Below are 24,716 nucleotides of genomic sequence, written 5' to 3' on the forward strand. Positions count from 1 at the left end.
ACTGCAGGGCCAGGGCCGAGGTTCCTCCTGGTCTGACACTCCCCTGTGCAGAGCCAATGGACGGGCGCTTTCCCCTCCTGCCCGCTCCGCCCTAGGGCCCTGCACGGCTGCCACCGGAGCGGCTCGGGATTGACGCGGACACTGCGCCCAGGCCCGCCGTGGGACACGGCCCGGGTTTGTCCTTCTTGGCTCGCCGTCGCCAGGCCGGCTCGGCAGCAGTACGCGCTCCCGGCGGCAGGGAGCGCAACCGCGAGGAAATGGGTGCGGGCTCGTCCTCGCGAGCCCAGCGGAGACAGGGACGCGCTCAGGTACCGCGGGGGCAGGGGTCAAAGGCCGCCCGCTCAGGGGGCGGCAGCCAATGACATCACCCGAGCCCCTGGCGGGTGCTGTGGACGGCCCCGGCCCTGTCCTCACTGCCTGCCCCTGGCGGGTAGGCCGGGGGACCCTTCCCTTTCCGGGCATCGGGCCGGGCGGCGGCTGGGGCGGGCGCTGCGGCCCGGGCGGGTGTGCGAGGCTCAGCCGAGGCCAGAGGGCCCCGGGCTCCGCTTGGAAGCTCCCAGAGCCGGGCTGGGCCCGCTGCCTTGGCCACATCCCTCCCGAGCGCTCCGCCCCGGACAGCCGCTGCGAGAGGGAAGGAGGAGCCCGGCCGACTCCCCGCGGGACCGGGCGGGGTTTGGGGAGGAAACGGCCAAGGGCGGAAGGTGCGAGGGCGGGAAACGGGGCCGGTGTCTGGTTCGATGGAAGGGACTTTTCGCTTCCCAGTGAACGTGTCTCTCATTCAACCAGCGAGGGCTGCGCTCAAGGGAGACACCCTGCTACCCCCCTTCCCCGGAGATTGATTTGTTGGATGCTCCATCCCTACCAGCTTTCCTCTCCCCGGCCCCAGGCAGGATGGGACTTTTTTTTTTTTTTTTTTTTTTTGGAGCTGGAAAACTGCCTCGCTGCCCTAGTAAATTGCATTTTCTCTCCTTTCGGGCCCAGTCAGGGTTGTACCCAAAGTGATGGGAATTAGGTTTGAGATTTGCTGAGACCAAGTGTTTCGCTGAATCCAGCTTGGGAAAATAATTTTGGCCCCCTTCCATCACCCATCCAAGGAAACAAGTTTGTGACCTGCTGAGGATCGTTGTAGAAAGGGGGCTTGGTGCCTTTTTTCTTTCTTTCTTTGCTGCTTTATGATGGAGGAAGAGGCCTGAAAGAGGGTTTAACCTTTTTAAAAATAAAAATAGGGGGTGAGGTGGGGGAAGGCTTTGCTTATTTTCTTAACCTTGGATATGGAAGGCCTGGTCTACATGTAAAATTTACATTAACCTAGCTACTTCTAGGTACAGAAAGGGGTAACAAAAATTACTAGGGTTATGGAATAACTTTCATAGGAGGAGAGATTTAAAAAGACGGGCCTATTCAGTTTAGGAATGAGAAGGGAGGGGATATGATAGAGGTCTATAAAATCGTAAATGGTGTGAGAGAGAATAGGGAAGTGTTATTTACCCCTTCACATACCACAAGAACCAGGGATCACCTGATTAAATTAACAGGCAGCAGGTTTAAAACAAACATAAGGAAATACTTCTTCACACAGCACTGTCAACCCATGAAACTCATTGCCAGGGGATGTTGTGAAGGCCAAAAGTATAACTGGATTAGGTCCACCAGTGACTATTAGCCAATGGTCAGGTATGTAACCCCATGCTCCAGTTGTCCCTAAACCTCTGACTTCCAGAAAGTAGGACTGGACAACAGGGGATGGATCACTCAGTAATTGCTCTGTTCTTTTTATTCCCTCTGAAGCATCTGGCACTGCAAGTGTCGGAAGACAGGATGCAAGGCTAGATGGACCAATGGTTTGTCTTATGTCCCTCAGAGGTGTGAAAACTTCATACCCCTGAGAGATGTGGTTAAGCCAGCCTAAGTTCTGGTGTAGACACCACTAGGTTGCTGGAAGAAATCTTCTGTTGACCTAGTTGCTGCTTCTTGAGGTGGCAAATTTACTGCAACAATGGAAAAACCCCTCCTGTCGCTGTAGCAAGTGCTTACACTACTGCAGCACTTGTTTTGACAATGTAGCGCTTGTAGTGCAGACATATCTTCAGGCACATTAAGGGCATGTCTACACTTAAAGCGCTGCAGTGGCGCAGCTGGCAGCGCATGTAGTGAAGATGCTCTATGCCAACAGGAGAGAGCTCTCTCATCGGCATGAAATCCCCACCTCCACAAGCGGCAGAAACTATGTTGGCAGGAGAGCTTCTCTCCTTACAACAGTATTCACACCCCCTGAGTGACCTAAGTTTTGACGACTTAGGCTGTTGTGTAGACATAGCCATAGTCTAGTTTTCCCTGGTTTGCTGGGGAGGGCTCAAAGTCTACAATATTTTAATTAGTTCTTGATGTAGAATCATAGAAGATTAGGGTTGGAAGAGACCTCAGGAGATCATCTAGTCCAACCCACTGCTCAAAGCAGGACCAGTCACCAACTAAATCATCCCAGCCAGGGCTTTGTCAAGCCAGGCCTTAAAAACCTCTAAGGATGGAGATTTCACCACCTCCCTAAGTAACCCATTCCAGTGCTTCACCACCCTCCTAGTGAAACAGTGTTTCCTAATATCCAACCTAGACCACCCCCACTTTAACTTGATACCATTGCTCCCTGTTGTGTCATCTGCCACCACTGAGAACAGCCGAGCTCCACCCTGATTGGAACCCCCCTTCAAGTAGTTGAAGGCTACTATAAAATCCCCCCTCACTCTTCTCTTCTGCAAACTAAACAAGCCCAGTTCCCTCAGCCTCTCCTCGAAATCATGTGCCCCAGCCCCCTGATCATTTTCGTTGCCCTCTGCTGGACTATCTCCAATTTGTCCACATCCTTTTCATAGTGGGGGGCCCAAAACTGGATGCAGTACTCCAGATGTGACCTCACCAGTGCCAAATAGAGGGGAATAATCACTTCACTCAGTCTGCTGTCAATGTTTCTACTAATGCAGCCCAATGTGCCGTTAGCCTTTTTGGCAACAAGGACACACTGCTGACTCATATCCATCTTCTCATCCACTATAATCCCGAGGTCCTTTTCTGCAGATCTGCTGCTTAGCCAGTCGGTCCCCCTGTAGCAGTGCATGGGATTCTTCTGTCTTAAGTGCAGGACTCTGCACTTATCCTTGTTGAACCTCATCAGATTTCTTTTGGCCCAATCCTCCAATTTGTCTAGGTCACTCTGGACACTATCCCTACCCTCCAGCGTATCTACCTCTCCCCAACAGCTTAGTGTCACCTGTGAACTTGCTGAGGGTGCAATCTATCCCATCATCCAGATCATTAACAAAGAGGTTGAACAAAACTGGCCCCAGGACTGACCCCCTGGGGTACTCCGCTTGATACTGGCTGCCAACTAGACATTGAGCCCGACAGTCTAGCCAGTTTTCTATCCACCTTATAGTCCATTCATCCTATCCATACTTTTTTAAATAGGCGCTAACAAAAACCCAGTGTTTAAAACAGTGACTAAAATGCCCTTTCCCTTAATTACTGCAGCTTTCACTCTTTTAACTGTTGTAATGTCATGCTGTCATGTTTCACTAGTTCTCCAGTTGTCAACCTTATCATGATGCACAGGACCGGAATTGCTAATATAAAAGAACCCTTTTCATAACAAAACATTTCCAGGCCCCTGTACGTATCAGTAAGAGGCAAAAAATGAGCACAAGTTCAATTTTTTTTCCTTTGTAGGTAATCTTTAAATTCCCTTGGCAGTTTCAATTGGAATAGGATTCTCTTCTGCTTCCTGTTCTAAAGCGTTGCATAATATTGCTGTGCACTGTTAAAAAACTGCTGTTTTCCACTCCAGGCATAGTCACATAGCAGTCATTGGGAGAGTTGTACGAATAAGTGACTTTTCAGTTCATTGGCCATTCCAAAAAATCAAGGGGAGAGGGAATTGTTGTGGGTTGACCCAAAACAAAAACAAAAAAATCTAATTTTTAGTGAACCAAAAATTTGGGGGAAAATGTCGTTTTGGGTCAAACAAAATGTTTTGTTTTCAATATTTTCAATATTTTTTATTTTTTGTAAAATTGAAGTGAATTTAGAAACAAAAAGTTGTTTTGAATTGAAACATCAAAATATTTCATTTCAAAAATGTCAAAACAATGTTTTGATCTTTTGTGGATTTGGCAGGGGTTGGGATTTTGACCAAAACAATTTGACACAAATTCATTAGATGTTTCAAAGAATCATAGAAGATTAGAGTTGGAAGAGACCCCAAGAGGTCATCTAGTCCAACCCCCTACTCAAAGCAAGACCAACCCCAACTAAATCATCCCAGCCAGGGTTGTGTCAACACGGGCCTTAAAAACCTCTAAGGATGGAGATTCCACCACCTCCCTAGGTTTCCATCAACCTGAATCTACAATTTTCAGCAAGAAAAAGTTTCACATGAAAAATTTCATCTGGCTATAGTCATGGATGAAGTTAATCCTGTGTGTGTCTTACCTGTTTCACGGGGATAAGGGGAAGGCAGTAAAGTGTAATAAATGTTTGTAAAATTGTTTGAGATCCTCATAACAAGGGACCTGCAGTGTGGCAAGGAGTTTATTATTAATAAAGGAGGAATCTTCCTTTCCTATCTCAAGCTGTGTTTGATTTAGCTGTGTGCCTAACTCATTCTCTTTCTTGTTTTCTTCCCTAGGAGCTCTCTGGCTGTTGCACTTGGCTCCTAAGAGAAGATGGAAGAGATCCTGGCTGATCTGTGTGGTACCAGGCTGGAAGACCCACTTCCTGTGTGGGTCCATGGTAGTGTTGGTCACTGCTTTAACCAGCTGATTTTGAATGTTGTCCCTCACGCAATCCTTGCTTTAGTAAGCGCCTGCTACCTCGGCACTCCAAGGTACGGTAGCCATCTGTGTCTCTTCTGCATTGTAATGAAGAATGTGGGAAAAGGCTCCTGAATGGTGGAAATCATTTCTCTCTGTGTCACGTGGCAGCTGCCTGCAGGAAACATTGACAGTCTTGTGTTTACTCCCTTTTGGGAGGAGTGCTGGAGCATATGCAGAGTGAAAAAGACTATTCGGTCCTGTTTAGTCCATCCGTATCTCTCAGGGCCAGTGTAGAATCTAGCCGTATAGTCTATTCCCCAGGGTTTTGTCCAGTTCAGTTTCAGATATTCCAACCAATGGAAATTCCACCGTTTCCCTTGGGGAGATGATGCCCAAGCCTAATTGTCGCTAATATTTCCTGATATTCAGCTGACATATTCCCTTTTGAAAAAGTTATATTTATCCTGTGTTTGTGTTTTGTTGCATTACACACCATAGCTAAGCCAGTTGTACGTCTTTTCTCCTTCCTCTTCAGTTCAGTGGTTCTCAAACTTTTGTACTGGTGACCCTTTTCACACAGCAAGCCTCTGAGTGCGACCCCCCCCCATAAATTAAAAACACTTTTTTTATATATTTAACAGTATTATAAATGCTGGAGATGAAGCAGGGTTTGGGGTAGAGGCTGACAGCTAGTGACCCCCATGTAATAACCTCGTGACCCCGTGAGGGGTCACAACCCCCAGTCTGAGAACCCCTGACCTAGTTATACCTTAGGTACCATCCTAAACAATTCCTCCGGCTCCTTTCATAATTGTAGGTGGTTATCATGTCCCTCCTGAATCATTTCTTAGCCAAGCACATATATTCTCTGTATCTCACTCCCTCCAGTCCCTTAGGTTGTATTATTTTTTAAAACAAGAAAAGTCCTACATGTTGCTGGGTTCTAAATTAACTGTAACCTCTCGAGAAAGATGTGTTCATCATTGTGGACAGCTCAGTGAAAACATCTGCTCAATTTGCAATGATAGATTGTTAAACAAATGCATCCTTTATTCTGTATAAGGGATTGGATAGAGAAAAATATTATAATGCCATTACACTAATCAGTTTCCTCACCTGGAAGTATTGTATATAGCTGCTGTTGCTATATTCTCAAAAAAGATTGAGTAGAAATAGAGGGAGTTCAGAGACTAGTGATCAGAAGGATTAGAGGCCTGAAAAAAACTTCTGTATGAAAAGAGATTGAAATTATTTAGGTTAGAGAGGATATAAATACAACATGGCATTGAGAGAATATACAAAGTAACAAATGGTGTACAGAAATTATATTATGGTTTCCTATTTACTCCTTCTCATAATTCACAAACAAGAGAATGGTCAATGAAATTGAAAGGCCACAAATATATTACTGATAAGGAAATTGTTATGCGGTGGATAATTAGCCAGTGAAACTCTTTGCCACAAGACATCACTGAGGTCAAAAGTTTAGGAGGAATCAAAAAAGAATCAGAAATTTGTATGAAGAACGTGAGTTATATTATCCAGAGTTATATTAGAGAGGATAAAAATATATATTTAGCAGGGATTTAAACCGTCCTGGTTCAGGACCTAATTCAACCACCAAGTATCACAGGTTAGGAAGAAATTTTCCCCATAAATGTCAACTGTGGGGTTTCTTGCATCTTTCTTTGAGGTATGTGCTACTGGCCACTGTCAGAGACTAGATACCAGAGTATATTGACAAATGATCTGATCAGGTATGGCAATTTTTATCTTCCTAAAAAGCTCTGAATGGGACACAGAGCCTGCCACCCTCTGTATGGGTGAGAACTAGGGGTGACTGGATAGTTGTGGGAAGAGAAGAGGAGGAGTGAGTCAGAGGTGATGGAATGGTAGCTGGCTCCACTCTGAAGCTTTCACCACCTTTCTCTCCACTAGATCTCCTGTCCCAGGGGCTTCCCACAGACCTGGCTGGAAATGCAGAATTGCTGCCTCCTTCGTACTCACTTGCCTCCCCATCCTTGATATAATCTCAGCAGCCATCACTCAGCAGGAGTTGGGTACCCTGTATCTGGTAGTGCTGGCAAGTGGCATTGCTCTGCTGGCATGGCTCACTCATAGCCTGGCACTCCTCATGCTTTACAGGTCTACGTACGGCTCCTCCCGTGGCCCTGCAGGCATGGTGCTCCTAGCCCTCTTCCCTGTCCCTGCCCTTATCATCACACTGGTATGGTACTGCCAGAATGCGGTGGCCTGGCCCCACCTCCATGCTGCTCACATCTGCAGACTCTCCATCCTCTGCCTGCAGTTGGCCTCTCTACTTATCTATGTGATCGGGTATATTACTCCTGTTGCCAGCAGGCAAGTTTTTTGCTCCATCAATGACTCCTGGCAGCGTGAACCTCTCATCACAGAGTCAGGGATCCCAGCACCTAACTGGCAGGGAGTGGCAGAGGATGGTGAAAGCTGGCTCTCGCGCTTCTCTTATGCTTGGATGAACCCTCTTATGAAGCGTGGCTATCAGTGGATGCTGAATCGGCCACAGGATGTCTATCTGCTACCTCGACGGCTCCAGGCTGCCAGGGTCCATGACCATTTCTACTCCTGCTGGCAGGAAAAAGCAGCTCTCATCCAAGAGGAGGAAGATACAGTGTCTTCCACTAGCCCAATTGTCACCAAAAGTGATGGGAGTGGAGATGCCTCCCCCTCTTCAGGGAGCCGCTGTGATGCCCAGCAGGCTGTGCAACTCCTCTCAGTGCTGCATGCAGCCTTTGGGCTCCGCTACTACTCCCTAGGGCTCCTCAAACTGGCTGGTAGCCTGTTGGGTTTCTCAGGTCCCCTGCTCCTGAACCTGCTGGTTAGCTTCATGGAGTCGCACCAGGAGCCTCTGAGCCATGGGGTGCTGTATGCCCTTGGCCTCTTTGCTGGCTCCTTCCTGGGTGCTCTCTTGCGGAACCAGTTCAGCTATGAGGTGAATAAGGTGATGCTGACGGTGCGTGCGGCAGTCATCTCTGCCATCTATCGCAAGGCTCTGCGGGTTAGCGGCAGCAGTCTGGCTGGCTTCACCATGGGTGAGATTGTCAACTTCATGAGCACAGACACCGATCGGCTGGTCAACTTTTGCATCAGCTTCCATGAGGTTTGGAGTCTCCCTTTCCAGTTTGCCATCACCCTCTACCTCCTCTACCAGCAGGTGGGGGTGGCCTTCCTGGGAGGCCTGGCCCTGGCCCTGCTGCTTGTGCCTGTCAACAAGGTCATAGCAAACCGTATCATGGAGAACAACAAGGAGATGCTGAAGCACAAAGACACACGAGTTAAGGTGAGGCAGTCTTTGGGTTCATTGCTGCATTTTTTTCCTGGTCATTCTTAGAACTTTGGATACATATTGTGGAACCCATTTAATGAGCTGGGACCTCGAAAACCCTGATGGGAGAGCAGAAAGGTGAGATACCCAAGGAGCTCAGTGCAAAGCAATGTCATTGTGATTCCACCTAGAGGGAAGTTGTTCTGTAATACCATTCTCAGATGTTCCATTGCCTCCCTGACATGTTCAGTCTCTCCAATAGATCCCTGTCCTGTGAGTAGCAGTTACTGTGGAACCCAGGGCCCATTCCTTTGAGACACTCCCATCCCATCTTCCCGCTGATGCCTTCTAATTCTGGGACCCCTGCCCACTGCTGGTTCAAAGTGCGTGCATGCGTTCACCTTTGTATGGTGGGTTTGTGCCTCTCTGATTTGGCAACCTCAGAGTCAGTGTCATCCACTTTCTTGCTTCTGTCATGTGAGCATCTCCACCACTGACTCTTCCCTCTTGGGATTACTATCCAAGTGTCCTGGGCTCCAGAGTGATAGGATTTTATTGTAATGTTTTAATTTAGCATCTGCAATGGCGACAGAGCTCTCTCCAGCCCTTCCAATCCTTTGGCAACTCTCAACCCATATTTTGGAAGCATAGAAACTTAAGTCTCACTCCCATACACACAGCAAATCTGTAGGAGCTTTTGCAATATGTTCCTGAAGGAAGTTATATCTAGTTTATATTTCCCCCAGTGTGCACGGTGGTCTTCTCTAGATAAGTTGGGACTGCTCTGCAGGATGAACCTTATGTGAGGAGCCAGTTGTTTTGCTCAGACGTTAAATACTCAGTGTTTAGTTTTTTACTGAACACCACAGAGCTCAAATAGAAGGGGGTATCATCAGGGAAGAGGGGTCAGAACTCCTGACTGCTGCTACTGCCACATGTAGACATGTCCTAGCCCTTTGTTTCTCCATCATTTGTCCCCTGTTTGTCAGATCTGTCTGGCTAGTGTCTAGTGTGACATGGCTCTGGGACTGTTCTGTTCTGCTTGCCTCTCTGACACAGCTAATGACAGAGTTCCTGTGTGGCATGCGAGTGATCAAGTTTTACACCTGGGAGCAGCACTTCGGCGCCCGGATAAATGCCTGCCGAGCCAAGGAGCTGCAAAAGCTGCGAGCCATCAAGTACCTGGATGCCGTGTGCGTGTACCTGTGGGCAGCACTGCCAGTAGTCGTCTCCATTGTCATCTTCATCACCTATGTCCTGCTGGGGCACCAACTCACTGCCACCAAGGTGAATGACAGGGGAGACCTGTGCAACCCCATTGCTCTGCTCAGACTGATGTGTGAGGTGGGAGGGGAATTTTCAGAACTATTCTAAGCATAATGACAGTGGGGGCACCTCTCCCGCATGGGGTTGCATTTTTCTGGAATGTCCCCTGGGGACAGAGCTCAGCCCATCATGCTGAGTGCAGCTGTAGCCACCCTGAGAATAGAGCTCAGTACCCTTCTGTAAGCCATGACCTTCCCACAGATGCAAGGACATCTGTCCATGCTGTCTTCCCCTTCCCCATGATAGTCTCTAATCTGTGAAACTCTTCTTTGTGTATGTAAGGGGGGTGCCAAAGGGTCACTATCCCCCGATTCTTTATTGTCTCCCTCTCTGACACAGGTATTTACAGCCTTGGCGCTTGTTGGGATGCTGATTCTTCCCCTCAATAACTTCCCTTGGGTGTTGAATGGAATCTTGGATGCCAAAGTGTCCCTGGATCGCATCCAGTGTTTCCTCGAGCTCTCTGACCAGGACCTGCATGCTTATTACACCACTGGTATGGAGACAAGAGATGGGACACAACCAGGAATGGATGCTGTAGGCTTTTGTATGGAATTTCCATGTGTGGGGTGGGAAGAGAATGGAGAAGTCTGAACACAGAAGGTGCTTGGGGTGTATATGGCACAAGCCTATAGGAACCGGGCTCACTGGCCCTAGTGCAGTTAGGTAACTGCTCCACCTCCTCTGAACTCCCTAGAGTGCTGAGTAGTGAGCTGTGCTTCCTTCAGTCAGTCTGAGATGAGCGCACACCATGGACCTGTGGAAGTGTCCCCAGGAGAGGACAGAGCAGTAGTATTACTCTCCACCAGCACCAAACAAACCATGCCTGTGCCTGCTGATTCCAGCCTTTGTATATTCCTAAAGCAAAGGCTGCTTGCTCATTTCTCAAAAATCTCCCTTGACACTGAAGCCATGAGCCCTGTTGGCTTTGGTTGGCAGAATGGGTGGAACCTCTGCACTGCCCTCTACCATATTTCCCTTCTCCCCCACCCCCGACTCCCTGTTGCCAGCTCCCTGCTGTTCCTTCCACCTTCAGACACAGGGAATCCAGTTTGTTCTTGGAATGACTCCATGGGAGTCACTGGGTCTCCACTTGCTTCCTACAGGGATTCAGAGACAGGTGGAAGAGAGAAAGAAGGAAGGATTTTAAGGTGAGGTTACAACAGGGAAGTGTCTCAGTGTCACACAGTGGCCTTGTACAGCTGCAGGGAGTGTGTCAGAGCTGTGTCTTATCCTTGCCTACTCTGTTTGGGAGTGGAGCTGATGGTGCTACCAGCATCTGAGATTGTCTGGGTGCCTTCTCTCGGAAACATACTACCCGAGTGACTGAGCCCAGCTTAGTGTCTCCCGTGCACTTTTGATCCTTGAGGATTAATGCAGTGGCTGTGCTGCTTTTCTTTTGCCAGATGGCCCCACAGACCCATCCTCTGCACTGGAAATGCGTCACTCCATCTTCTCCTGGTCACCGGCCCGGGAGGAGAGCACCAGGCAGCACCTGTCCAGAGGGACTCTGCAGATCTTCATTCAGGACCTGGCAGTGGCAAAGGTGAGTGGGGGTGCAGGGAATATGGAAGAGGGAGCCATCACCAGAAGGACCAAGTGTTAATCCAATAAATCTTCTGCTGCTTGTTTCCCTCTGCAGGGGGCGCTGGTTGGAGTTGTTGGGAAGGTTGGCTGTGGGAAGAGCTCTCTGCTTGCAGCAATCACTGGAGAACTCAACAGGTAAATAGCCAAAAGACATTTCTCTCCCCTTGTCCCACCTTCCAGCACCTCTGCTACAGGGGATTTTCCATGGGTAGACCCATTTGCCAGGCACACTTTCCCCATGTTATTTCTTCTCCTTTCCTTTTCTGCCTCTCTCCCCTACCCGGCTCTGGGGTGTTTGCAGACTTGGCGGGCAAGTGTATGTCTGGGATCTGGAGCGAGGATTTGGCCTGGCCACGCAGGAGCCCTGGATCCAGTTTACCACTGTCCGTGAGAATATCCTCTTTGGGAGGGACTATGATGCCAGGCTGTACCACGAGGTGCTTGAGGGCTGTGCACTTTCCGATGATCTGAATGTGAGTGCCTTGTGATGAAAACATCCCATTGGCTTCCCTGTGCCCTGCCATGAATCTCAGCCTGAACCTTAACTTCTCCATCAGGGCACAGAACCTATTTCCCCAGCCTCTCCCTCCTTCCTAAGCCAAATGTGCCATGTGTCTCACACAGCTTAGCTGTTTGTTCATTTTCATTACTGGTCCCTGACATTGAGTCACTTCCCTTCCCTTGGGCAGAGGCTCATGTGTGAGGTTGGCTTGACAACACTTTGTACTGTTTCCTCTAAGACTTGTCCTGAGGAGCAGAAAGCTCTGAATCCCAAGAAACGGAGAGGTTGTTTGAGGCTGCCTGAGTACTCCCATTAATAAGCAGTCAGGTTCTGGCTACAGGGAAACTATCAGAAGCCAATGCTTTGTTGGAGCAGAAAGTCCTTCCCCAGAATCTGGTGGAGCCACACAGGATGAGAAGAGGCCTGAAATTGTGTCCTCCATGTGGGACTGCTGGTAGTAGCAAGGCAGGAGCCCCAGATGTCCCAAGGAACTGCAAAGCAGACTCCTTTTGGGAGATGAGGCAGCATCAAATCTCTCAGAGGTCTGATGATGCTCCACGCCTCAACCCTAAAGAGACCTGGAAGGAAAGAATTGCTCATCTAGGTTGATTCAAGCCCTCACCCTTCTCCAATCAGTAATCCCCACATCCCATCCAGGAAGCACATTAGAAACATTAGCTGATGAACTCTCCTACAATACCCAGGAGGGAGGGATTGTTGTCCTTCCATTGCACAGACAGGGAAGCAGAAACACGAGGCTTATGGTCTGATTTTTCAAAGATGCTGAGTTCTGGCAGCTCCCTTTGATTTTAGCGGGAGTTGTGGGTGCTCAGAGTTTCTGAAAATCAGGCCACTTGTGTCTTGTCCAAAGTCTCATAGTGAGTTAGTGTCAGAGCCAGGAATAGAACTCAGGAGTCCTGGTTCTGCATCCCCTATGTCATGCTGTCTGTGTGAAGCAACTTTTTAAATGGATTATCTTGTGCGTTTCATTTCTAGATCTTACCAGCAGGTGACCAGACGGAGGTAGGTGAGAATGGAGTGACCCTCAGTGGGGGACAGAAGGCTCGAATCGCCCTTGCTAGAGCCGTTTATCAGGTAAATAGGAGAGTGACCCTACAGAGGGCCAGTTGCTGCAGGTGCATTATCCAAGAGCCAAGGCTGGGCTAGAGAAGCAGGAAGTGTCCAACAGCCAGAGCTCCTGCTGCACATCCTCCAGCTCTTCCAGTTCAAGCAGGCTGGCGGTAAAGGAGCTGGGAACAGCCCCAAGCCAATGCACCTTTCTCTACAACACCACCTTCTGGGGAAAGCTGGCACTGATGGAACTGGGAGATGTATCACTGTCTCTTCTTCCTCAGGAGAAGGAGATTTATCTTCTTGATGATCCACTGGCAGCTGTTGATGCTGATGTAGCCAATCACCTTATGCAGAAATGTATTCTGGGAGTTCTCAAACACAAGACCAGGATTCTTTGCACACACAGGACGGAGTTTTTAGAGAAGGCTGACACCTTGCTGCTCATGGACAATGGCAGAATAGTCAAGACAGGTACAGTGGCACACCTGCTTTTGTTTCAGTCTGTGTACCAGAGGGCTAAGAACTCTGTCCCAGCCTTATCAAACAGACAGATGGGCTGTGAGTTTGGATGGAAAATGGCCATAGAGGATCAAAGCAGACAGCTGCAAAGAGGCTGGGGTAAATTAGTGGAAGCCCAGGGGAAGATGAACACTGGATAAGCTGGGAGAACTGGGACATGGTGAATGTACAGGAGTATGGATAAAGCAGACGGAATCTGAAGAGATGGGTCTTGGGGTAAGACACAGTGCATGGACAGGAAGCTGTGGAGCAGTGGTTGTAGGGTTGTGGGTGCTGAATGGAGGAATAGGAGGGCAGAGGTAGAAGTAAATTGGGCTGTCTTGTACCAAATAGCTAGCTGAACTTTTGCAGCTAGCATACGGTTCTTAGGATCTCTGCAGTGTATAAAGCCCTCACGCTCGCTCTCTTTCCAGGGACCCCATCTGAAGTCCTGCCACTGGTGGAAGCCACTCCCAAAGTCAATGAGAATAAGAGGAGGCAGAATAAAGGTCAATATATGGCAGTTTGAGGGGCTTTGGTGAGGGTGGGTGGGGTCACTGTGGCTCAGGATAAACATCCATGCGTAACCGCCTACTGCCACTATCTGACCTCCAAGCAGGAGTTCAAGACAACTGCTCTAATGGGACAGGGTGGAGCAGGAAAACAGCCAAGGGAAACTGAGGGAGACAGAGGAAGTGACTTGCCTAACATCACAGGGTGAGTTGGGATTATTAGACTCCTGGTTCCCAGCCCTGTGCTTGATCTGCTGACTAGGCCTTGCCTTCTTTTTGTGGCAGAAATAAGAGCATACAATATATGTGGAAAAGGTCTGAATACACAGGTTTCTCTGAGTTCTCCTGGCGCCTTAGCAGTAATCACATCCGCAGTTATGAGCTGAAATGGGGGTAATTAAATTGATAGCTGTAGGGCTTGGAAAAGAACCCCCATTCCCACACCTCGCACAGTGGGCCAGGGGTATTTTCTGTGCTTGGGGTAAAGGAGCCATCGGATACTGGCCAGGAAGCAGTAAGCTGATCTGCACTCCCACCTGCTGCAGGATTTCCTGATAGAGGCCTATGGTACAGGGTGCAGCTGGCATGGACTCTGTTGCAAAGGGAACGAAGAGGGGACAAACCTTAGAAAGCCTCCTAGGAATATGGTGAAGCCTTCCCTTTGGCATAGACCTGCCCTGTTTACAGTGAGGAGCTGGTCCTATTGATGCTGCACTGACCTGTGCCTTTTCCCCCAGTCCCTGCTGAGCAAGGCCAGGAGGAGGACATGGAGATAGAGGAAGAGGAACTGGGCCAAGCCAACTGCCTCCTCCAGCGAGAGGAAGAAAAAAAAGAAGGGGCAGTAGCTTTTCAGGTGTATAGGGCATATTGGTTGGCAGTGGGCAGCTGCCTAGCATTGTCCATCTTCTTCTCCCTGCTCCTGATGCAAGGTAAGGCAGCAGCTCGCTCCATGCTCTGTTTGGGCCATTCTCCATTCTTGCTCCCTTGCTGTGCTCCCCGGATATATGAGGGGTCCCTGGGGGGTGGCAGACTTGGTTTTCTCTCTCTCCCTAGCCCCTGCAGGAGGAAGGCCCAATCCTCCTAACTTTCCAGCCGGGGCCACTTCAGCACTTTCCTGCCCATCAAGTTGAAGGGTTTGTCCAGAGCCCTTAGCCAGAGTGAGGGTAAGACATTGTGTCCTAATTTGTGCTCCTGCTACCATGGGGGACACTGGGGTGTGGGGTGGTGTCTCCATAGAAGACTGTTTTTCCCTAGGGGACCTGCTGTACCTGGCTCCTATGGCTGCTGGCTGTCATCTCTACTGCTCAAGTAACCGCAGTGGCGAATGTATGGACGGCAGGGTATAGGTTAGGCTGGGTAGTGAGGTGGTAAGAGCAGTTCCTCAGAGTAGCCCCAGCTCAGCTCCACTTCCTGCTCTTCTCCCCCATGTTGGCTGAAGCAGAGTCTAACCCCCACCCTGCACTGACTCTTGTGTATCTCTGCAGCATCTGGGAATGTCTCAGTTTGGTGGTTGTCACACTGGATCTCCAACCTGCCCCAGATGGCGAACATCTCCACGAGGCCCCTGTCAGCTTCTGTCCCTTCCCCACAGCTGCTGCTCTTCTCCCTTGCGGGGCTTGTGTAAGTGGGCATAGGTTGGCTCAGGAGCTGGTGTGGTCTGGCTGTCGGGGGAGCAATAGTCTCCAAAGTTGCTCCTTGGTGCCCCTTTTGCAAAGGCCTCTTGCTGTGAATAGAAGCTGGCTAAACACCCCCATTGCATAGAGCCAATATGGTTGTGCGAGCTAGATAGGGACAAAAAGGCCAGCCCAGCGCAAACGGGTAGTGAAGAGGTGCTGCTGGATTTGCTGTCTGAGGCAGATGGAAGACCCCCCTGGCTGCACAAGGCTCTTGGGGGTGGAGAGCGCCTACAGCTGGAATTGTAGGGATCAGTCTGCTGCAGCTTGCCAAGGCTGATGAACAGCAGGAGGAAGCTGGTAGCCCACCTTGGGAATAAGGACTCCTGGCTTCTCCCCCACCCTGGCCCTTGTGTTTGCTGTCTCAGGGGCTCTAGGCTTCAGCCTTGGCATAGTGCGCACTGTGGCTGAAGCACGTTCTGTCTCCTTCTCTCTCCCAGGTCCCGCATCCAGGTGTTGGGCACAGCTCCAGTCCATCCCAATAGCACACTGGATGTGAACTTCTACCTGATGGTGTATGGCGGCATTGCTGGGGCCAACTCGGTCTTCACCATCCTACGGGCCTTCCTCTTTGCCTACGGCACCATCCGCGCTGCCACTGTCATTCACAGCCGGCTGCTCCAGAGAGTGATGAAGGTATCGGTCATAAGGGTGGGGTAGAGTGAGGTCCCAGGAGCTCAGCTCGGGGAAAGAAATGGGGGCAGGGGGAACAGAGATGGTCACAAATGGGGTGGAGTGCTGACATGCTCAGCTGGGGAGGGGGAACAGAGATAGTCACAAATGGGGGCAGGGGGAACAGAGATAGTCACGGCTCACTGGAGTGCTGACCTGCTCGCCCACCCCTTGGCTGCAATCATTATGCCTGCCTCTCAACTCTCCACAGCAAGAGGTACCTTGAAGCCACCACATTGTGAAGGTGGCTGGCTGTGCCTTGTGAGATGTGTGCTGCTGCTGGGGATTGAGGATGCCCATTCCAGCAGGGCACCTCTACACTCGGGGGGAGAGGGGTTTGGAGTCTGGGTCTGCTGGACCAGTGCAGGCTGGGAATTCCTTCCTTGTCCATGTTCAGTCCTGCTTCTCTTCAGGCATTCTGAATAGTGGCTGCTTGCTGGGCCATCTACCAGCCAAGCTATATATAACTCCAGGGGCACCGCTCCCTCTCCAAGGTTGTCCCAGTCCAGTGTGGCTCTTACCACTCTGGTTCCCATGTTGCCAGGCCACGGTGACCTTTTTTGACATTACGCCCACGGGCCGGATCCTGAACCGCTTCTCTTCGGACCTGTACTGTGTGGACGACAGCCTGCCCTTCATCCTCAACATCTTCCTGGCCAATGTCTTTGGGTTGCTGGGCATGCTGGTGATGATAACCTATGGGCTGCCCTGGATTGGCCTGATCTTGCTGCCACTGGCTGCCCTCTACTTCTCCATCCAGCGCTATTACCGGTGTACCTCCCGTGAGCTCAAGCGCCTCTACAGCCTCACCCTGTCCCCCATCTACACCCACTTCTCAGAGACCCTGACAGGGCTGAGCACTATCCGAGCCACCCGGGCCACTGACAGGTGAGGGCTGCTCCTCGGATGGGGAGGGTGACAGCACCTGGAGAACTTGGGGCTTTCACTCTTGTAAGGGACAAGGGTGTTACCTAGAGCTTCTGGGCCTGGGGCTGGCTGGGGTGACAGATGAAGGGCAGTGGACCCTGGGACTGATCCTGACATTAACCACTGTATTGTGCCCGGCTCAGATTTGAGGCAGAGAATCAGCTGCGACTGGAGCAGAACCAGCGCTGCCTCTTTGCCAGTAACACCGCCATGCAGTGGCTGGACATCCGCCTGCAGATGATTGGAGTTGCTGTGGTTACAGCTATAGCAGGAATCGCCATCATCCAGCACCAGAGGCAACTGGGAAATCCAGGTGTGCTGTGAAACTTTGGAAGTTCACCCAGATCAGTAAGGGATTGTGTCACTGCCTGCCCAGTAACCCTGGGTGCTTCTGTGCTGTGCAGCTTTGGCTCAGAACCCTGATACCAGCAGCCTGCTCGCAGCACAGTGACCTCATCCTGGCTTCCACCAGCCTGGTTACTCCTTGCAGGGTGGCACCAGCAGCCCTTCCAGTCCCGAGTCTCCCCAAAGCCATCTCCTCTGCAGTGCTCAGCCCCGCTCAGTGCAGCACTCACAAAACCTGATCAAGTTCTCTGCTTCTTTAAAGAGACAGCACCAGCCTGTTAGGTTGCCTGGGGATTTTACTCTTCAGTTGGAAATGCTGCACTGAAAGGGTTGTGTAATAAAACAAGATTAGGTTTATTAACAAAGAACAGGTATTTGAGCCTTCTTAGTGTATACGCAACGTGCCTCAGGTGGCACGTGACCTGGATTCGTCACTGAATTTGGTCCACGGGTCAGATCATTAGCTTGCCTGGGCCGGGTACTAACAGGGAGTGCGACATGAACACCGATTCATGGCCCCCGGTATTTAAGTGATACTAAGTAGAAGGAAATTGGGATAGAAATGGTTACAAACAAACAAACGTAAAAATATGCTTCTAAGACTAAAACCTAACTTAACAAACTTGAATCTCTTGTTCAAAGTAGTTTTCTCACCACAGTCATTCTTCCAGCATGGCTGTCCAGTCCTTAGCCAGGATCTAACACAGAGCCCAAAGCACTTGGTTTCAGGCCATCCTGTTCCCTATCCTAGAGCTGCAGCTCTGTCCACCTTCCCAGGAGGTAGATCCTCAGCCTCTTCTCCTCCCCCTCCATCTCCCTATCTCAGAGATGGGTTGCCAGCTTATAACCTTCCCCTGGTGCTTTGGCTCCTTCCTTGTCCCCCTCAGTCCTCCCTGGCTGGAGCTGCGTCCCCTGCTTTCTCTACTCCTTCACATGCCTGCTGTGCTCTCTTATCATCTCAGGTCTTGTAGGCCTGGCCCTCTCGTATGCCCTGTCTGTCACAAACCTGCTGTCAGGCCTCATCTCCAGTTTCACGCAGACAGAGACCATGATGGTGAGTGTGGAGCGAGCAGAGGAGTACTCCACAGACATCCCCATAGAGCCCCAGGAGCAGCTGGTCCAGGTAAAACTTCTCACTCAGCCCTCCAGGTCTGGCCTGCATCCCATCTCATGGATCTGTGTTTTGCACTCTCTCTCCTGTCTGTGCATTCTTCCCATCTGCTCAGGTGTCCCACAGGGCTCTGATGAGCCGGTGGCTGGAGATGATTACAGGGATCTAATGAGTGGGCACTGGGGACTGCTGGCCTGATCTACAGGAATTGTTCAGAGCAATTGCCCTTTCCTAATACCAACCCCCCATTTCCCCCGCCCCCAAGGTCTTCTTGTGCAGTGGGAGAAGGGCAGGGTGGGTGGAGCAGGGCTGTTGTGCGATTGGGAAGTGCAGAGGAGGCTTAGAGTCAGGGATGGTCAGGAACAGAGAAGCCAAGTAAAGGGACAGGTGGCAAGTGGGGCAGGGCTGGTAGTTGATCCTGGTCACACTTTGGTCTCATCCTCTTCTTCTTTTGAGGTTGCCCCTGACTGGCCGAGCCAGGGCCACGTGGAGTTCCAGCAGGTGGTTCTGACATATCGGCCGGGACTGCCCAATGCTCTGGATGGGGTGACCTTCACCATCTACCCTGGAGAGAAAGTGGGGATTGTGGGGCGCACTGGATCTGGCAAATCTACAATCTTCTTGGCACTCTTCCGCATGGTGGAGCTGAGGGGGGGACGGATCCTCCTGGACAATGTTGACAGCCGATCAGTGGGCCTGGAGAGTCTGAGGTAGGGTGGGCAGAGCAGAAGGAGGAGCAAATGTCATTTAGGGTCCAGCCAGGAGCCCTTCCACCAGAGACAGGACTCTGGTTCTAATGGCTGCCAGCAAAGTGATACTGAGGGGGTTGGTTAGTGGAGATCCTTTCTGGCCACTTTTGGCTGCTTGTGGCAGTTTCCTATCAGTTGCTGAAATGTTCCTGAGCCCCTCCTGCCCTGGTTGTGTGTGCTGAGACTCCTAGGCTGAGAAGAGCCCTGCCTGGTCCCTAGTGTGTCTCAAACATGCCCTGTTTACATGCCCATGCCTGGGACCGGCCCAGGAGAGTCAGGGCCAGCCTGGTTACCATTGGCTCAGAGGAAAGGCCTTTTGCTTTCGTGCTGTTCCCACCCGCTAAGCCTTCATCTCTCCTCTCCCTGCAGATCCAAACTGGCCATAATCCCCCAGGACCCATTTTTGTTCAGTGGGACAATCCGGGAGAACTTGGACCCCCTGGGGCGACATACAGACTTTGACCTATACCAGGTGCTGGAGCAGTGCCACCTACAGATGGTGATTACTCAGATGGGTGAGTCCAATGCCAGCAGGAGATGAGGAGGCTCTGGCAGTGGGCAGAGCCAGTGAGTTGGAGGTGGTAGTCAAGGGCCTAGATGCAGCAAGATCTGCTCTGGGGAGGCAAGACCCCAGTGGGGTCCAATGGGATTGACATGTGAGGCCCAAACAGAATCCTGTAAGGTCCAGTGGAAGGACACAAGCAGGTGAGTTTATCTGATGGGGGTAGTAGGCAAGGCTCTTGCAGGACTGACTAAGGGAGGCCAACCCCCAATGGGATCCAGTGTGGGGGAAGAATAGGGGCTTCCAAGTCTCACACACTAGTCTTTGTGATCCTAGCAGAGGATACACACACACACTGTTAGTGACAAATCTTGCTTCTGTCCGAGTCTAAAATCCCAAGGCTTTGGGCTGGGACTGAGCAGAGATGAGGTCTTGAGCTGGAAGCTCCTGGCCCAGGCATGCTGTGCAGGGGCTCTAACCAAAGCCTTGCTAGATAAGAGCTGTCCTTGCCTACTTGCAGGTGGACTGGACTCTGAACTGGGGGAGAGAGGGAGGAGTCTGTCGGTGGGACAGAGGCAGCTCGTGTGTCTGGCAAGAGCCCTCCTGACCCAGGCCAAGGTGAGTGCTGCTAACTCCAACTGGATTCTCCCTGCTCAAAGCAGGGAAATTACTTGTTTGGAGAGGGGGTGCCTGTTCCTGATTGTGGGGATAGTAGGGCAGGACAGGGAGTCTGTGTCAGGAGGCCCTAGTGAGTAAATGGACTGTCTGATGTGTATGGGAATTAGGGCTGTGAGCTGATTTATGGTGCCCTCTTAGGTGTATCTCTGGGCCAGGAACAGAGATCTCCTCCTATGGTGTTGGGATACCCTTTACTTTGTCACTGTGTCGCTGGCAGGTGCTGTGCATCGATGAGGCCACAGCCAGTGTGGATCAGAAGACCGATCAGCTGCTACAGCAGACCATCCGCCAGCGCTTTGCTGACAAAACTGTGCTCATGATTGCTCACAGGTACAGCCGGCTTCCTCTCACACCAAGGGCATGTCTCCTCTGCATTGGGGAAAGAGCCTTCCAGCCCCGTCCACAGATTTGTGCTAGAGGGGCTCACACTACTGCTCTCAGAATAGCTGTGTAGATGTTGCAGCTTGTTCTAGAGCTCGGGTTTTAAAGTTGCGGGGAGAAAGGGGGGCCATGTGAGACCCTGAGCCCAGCCCAAACCATAATGTTGAAGCACCATCTGCACAGCTATTGTTAGAGCACTAACATGAGCCCTGCTAGCACAAGTCTCTGGACCTTGGCTGGGAGGCTGGCTGCCAGAGGCAGTGTAGACATACCCTGTGAGCCTTCTAAATGCCTTATGGAGAAAGGGACAGCCCTCTGCTCTTAAACTCACCTCATCACAGCGCCAGCCTTCCCACACCAGCCACAGCCCCACCATTAACCACTCACCATGCCCACAGCGCCAGCCTTCCCCCACTAGCCACATCTACAGCCCCAGCATTACCCACTCACCATGCCCAGTGCTGGCCACACCCACAGTCTCAGCATTGTGTTTGCCCCCACCTTGATATTCAGCCCCATATGTGAGTTGACCTGTGAAATCAGCATGACAAGATTTTTCAAGTGCAAACTTGTCTGTTTCCTTTTGCTGCTCTGGAGCGAAGCAGACATTTACCATCCCCCTTCAGCTCCTGCCCCTGGGCCCCAGTCCACCTGACTGCCAGTCTCCAGGAGCATCCAGATACTGTCCAAATAGCAAACTCTTCTCTTTGGTAGGTGCCAGGTGGAAACCCAGCATGTTCTATATATTGCTGGAAGCTGTCTGATAGGGACTTAGGGAGCCCCTGAATTTCCTGCCAAGTGGAACAGGGGTATTGTAGCCTCAGAGGGTGAAAAGGGGTTGAGAATATAGAAAACGGAGAGCCTGACAATTGTACTCAAAGCTCCCCACCATCATGGAGAGCAGAGAGGGTGCAGAACATGAAACGGAGCTGGTCTTGCCCAGTAGAGGGCACTGCAGGACAGGCAGAGGACAAGAGACTGCACTGCCACCTCCCGGCCAGGGATGCCCTTGCTCCCCTGGTGTGGGCCATTACCACTAGGTTAAAAAGTTCCAAGAGAAAGAAGGGACTGATGGATAGGAAGAGCATGCTGCAGCCAGGCCACCTCAGGCTGTAGACTATACTCATCTTAATACTGTGTGCAGTTCTGGTCGCCCCATCTCAAAAAAGATACATTAGAATTGGAACTGGCACTGAGAAAGGCAACAAAAATAATTAAGGGTATTGAGCAGCTTCCATCTGAGGAGAGATTAAAAAGAAGGGGACTGTTCAACTTGGAAAAGAGACGACTTGGGGGGGTTATGACAGAGGTCCATAAAATCAGAAATGGTGTGGAGGAAGTGAATAAGGAAGTGTTATTTACCCCTTTTCATAATGTTGGAGACCCCAGGGCATGGCCACTAGTTAAGTCGAGGGGATGGAAGTGGAGGAGGTCTTCCTGCTGAAGGCCTAAGGGCTTTTTTTTAACCCTTTTTAATAGAATTCAGGCCTGGCTGGTTTGAGTAAGCTCTTTTGCTTTTAAAACAATGTTGCAGCCGCAGATAATGCCTTATAGTATAAGGTTTGCTGACACCAAGTTAAAAATAATAGGAGATAGACCATTGCTCTGACTCAGTATGGCTGTTCTGATGTATGTGGCTAAGTCATTACTTGGATGGGAGACCTTTAGGGAAATCCAGGTGCTGCAAAAGAATCAGTTGTTGGTACTTTTCACTCCATCAGGACTGACTCGTGCCCCAGCCCGGCACTGTGGGCTGCAGGAGGTTCTGTCTTTTGGGGGAGATGGGAAACTGAGATGGGAATCCTGACCACCTGGGGTCCATGTGAAGATCCACTCGTACTTTCTGTAAGAGTTGGGTTATTAATGTCAGTTCTGATCCAATTCCAGTGCTGTGACTTCATGCAGTTTATTCTAATACCATTAATAATACTACATCCTCCCACTGTATCTCTGTGTGCTTTAGACAGGAATGAATTTAGGCTCCCAGCCCCCCGGGAGGCAATGGCTATCATTATCCCCATTTTACAGATAGGGAAACTGAGGCTCAGATTGGCAAAATAACTCACCCAAGTTCACAAAGCCAGTTGATGGAAAAGCCAGGCAGGTGACCCAGGTGTTCTGACTCCCAGCCTTCCTGCTCTCACCTACGAGAAATGCTGTCTTCCTGGTTTCTCACTCTGTCTTGAAAGTTGTTGTGTAGCGTTCCTGTTAAACAGCTCCCAGATTTCTCCCCAGAGATGGCTGCATTTTAGTGCTGAAGGAGTGATCCCTGTGTATATAAGTGCTCCCTCAGCAACTGTGATGAAGGGCTCCGTAGATATTGGTGCCTATGTGGGGGGGTCTCAGGCTTCTGTGCAAATGAATGGGGGAGCAGTATTTGGTGTGTCTCCCCCTGCACAGACCAAGACACCCACGCGCACACACACACATGCATCTTTCTATGTTTGCTCTCACCAGGCTGAACACTATCCTGGACTCAGACCGTGTGCTAGTGATGCATGGGGGGAAGGTGGCGGAGCTGGATTCACCTGCTGTCCTCAGCAAGAGGGAAGACTCCTTGTTTCAGCAACTCTTGACCAGTGGGCAGCAATGACTTCTCTGCTAAAGGACTGAGACCAGTGATGAGCACCTCCTGGCTGCACACTTGCAACCCCCATCTCTGCTGGACCCCAACAGGCTGGTGGGTGCAGGCAACTACCTACTTCCTGCTGGGCCAGGAGCTGCCATAGGGGATGCACTAGCCTGCACAAAGGACAGCAGAGGGTGACACTGGCTCTTGGCTTGGGTCCTGCTCAGAGTGGACCTTGTTTCAGGCGGGAAGTCGTGGGAGGACGAGGAGCAGTCTCCCAAGCCATGATGGGGTTGGACTGAGACTTACTGGTCTGGGTCAAGAGTCCTAGGATGAGGAAACATGCTCCTGGCTTGGGGCAGCATCCCCTTTGGTGTAATGAGGGTTTATTCTCTACTGTTAAGTGAATCAGTGACTCCCAGTGAAGGACTCATGGTTTAAAATAAAGAGCAAATGTCCTTGTTAAGCTCTCTGTTTGTTCTCTGGCTCTGGCCCTGGCCCTCATCACTGCTCCCCTTTCCCCAGAACCAGGCCTCCTCACAATCCCTCTCCCAGTCAGAAGATTCCCTCACTCACACAGTCTTCAGGTGCAGTCTCCTCACCGGCCTCCACAAAGCAGCCCATGACTCTCCACACTGACACCAGTGACAGGCAGTGCTTAGGAGCCATGGTTCCTCTGTCCCTACATCTCCTGCTGGAGTAAGCCCTTTCGCATGCTGGGAGCCCAGCACAGGTTGCAGATACCTCCTCCCCTGAGCTGTGGTTTCCTTACGGCACAGCCTCAGCAGACTGAATAGTGGGCATTGGGTCAGGGACAGGATCTGGCCCCCTGTGCGTACAAATACGCTAGTGCCCAGAGATGGTGTCAGTGTTGCATGTTGTACTCGTTATGGCTGCTCGGGGACCCCACACCCTTCAGGTGTTTAAAGGCCTCCAAAGTTAATCTAGGTGGCACTATTCCAAAGGAGATCTTATATCCCTCCTCCCTCAGCTCCACAACCTTCTGGTTCAGGAGGCTGGAGAAATCTTCTCCTCAAAGCTCCTCAGCACTGCTCTGATTCCAGCTTGGCCATAGAGAGAGGCCCCTATAATGAAGACTGAAGCCTGGGTATCTCACATGATAGGGTAGAGCCTACCAGCCTGGGGATCTGGGGTGTGGGCAGGGAATGAGGGAGCAGCAGAGCTGCGTTTTGAATCCATGTCTTCCACACAATGACGTTGGCCTATGTAAGCTGAACCTCCCTTTCTTACCTCCCCATGGGTGGGAGTTTTCCTCCATCCTTTGGTGTGAGATCTCTCCCCATTTCCCCTCCCACTGCCCATAGTTAGGCTAGACAGACTCATAACCCATCTCGTTCTCCTAGTGTGCAGTTTGGGGACCCTGCCATTACCACACAGCCCCTCTCTCCACCACTCTGAGGATGCCCATAGCAGAAGCAAACCCTTCTCCAGGCTGACCCGAGACACAGGTGCCCCTTTCCTGCACCTGAGGCTGCAGGAC

At 50.9% G+C, this 24,716-nt stretch overlaps 1 protein-coding gene across 7 annotated transcripts; it reads left to right on the plus strand.

Moving 5' to 3' along the window:
* Positions 1-115: 115 nt before the first annotated feature.
* ABCC10 (ATP binding cassette subfamily C member 10) lies at positions 116-23,681 on the plus strand. 7 transcript variants are annotated; one of them, XM_073338441.1, is made up of 23 exons: positions 116-308; positions 4,679-4,876; positions 6,744-8,124; positions 9,169-9,396; positions 9,775-9,931; positions 10,842-10,981; positions 11,078-11,157; positions 11,324-11,495; positions 12,521-12,619; positions 12,880-13,069; positions 13,531-13,605; positions 14,346-14,537; positions 15,093-15,228; positions 15,722-15,917; positions 16,498-16,841; positions 17,024-17,193; positions 18,188-18,348; positions 18,793-19,046; positions 19,455-19,600; positions 20,108-20,205; positions 20,483-20,595; positions 22,368-22,491; positions 23,104-23,681. In XM_073338441.1, exons 2-23 carry the CDS (start codon positions 4,716-4,718, stop codon positions 23,257-23,259), a joined length of 4,773 nt encoding a protein of 1,590 aa, XP_073194542.1. In that variant the 5' UTR covers positions 116-308; positions 4,679-4,715; the 3' UTR covers positions 23,260-23,681. The 7 variants fall into 7 exon arrangements, with proteins under 7 accessions (XP_073194542.1, XP_073194548.1, XP_073194547.1 ...); XM_073338447.1 differs by having other exon boundaries at positions 16,714-16,841; XM_073338443.1 differs by lacking the exon at positions 116-308 and adding an exon at positions 320-430.
* The last annotated feature ends 1,035 nt before the right edge of the window (positions 23,682-24,716 follow it).

Source organism: Lepidochelys kempii, chromosome 3, assembly GCF_965140265.1.
Source record: "Lepidochelys kempii isolate rLepKem1 chromosome 3, rLepKem1.hap2, whole genome shotgun sequence".
NCBI classification, from domain to species: domain Eukaryota; kingdom Metazoa; phylum Chordata; order Testudines; family Cheloniidae; genus Lepidochelys; species Lepidochelys kempii.

Coding starts and splice junctions, on each gene's coding strand:
- ABCC10 (XM_073338441.1), top strand. CDS start 4,716: ATGGAAGAGATCCTGGCTGATCTGTGTGGTACCAGGCTGGAAGACCCA. Junction 15,918..16,497: donor TGCTCCAGAGAGTGATGAAG/GTATCGGTCATA, acceptor CCATGTTGCCAG/GCCACGGTGACCTTTTTTGA. Junction 19,047..19,454: donor GTGGGCCTGGAGAGTCTGAG/GTAGGGTGGGCA, acceptor CTCTCCCTGCAG/ATCCAAACTGGCCATAATCC.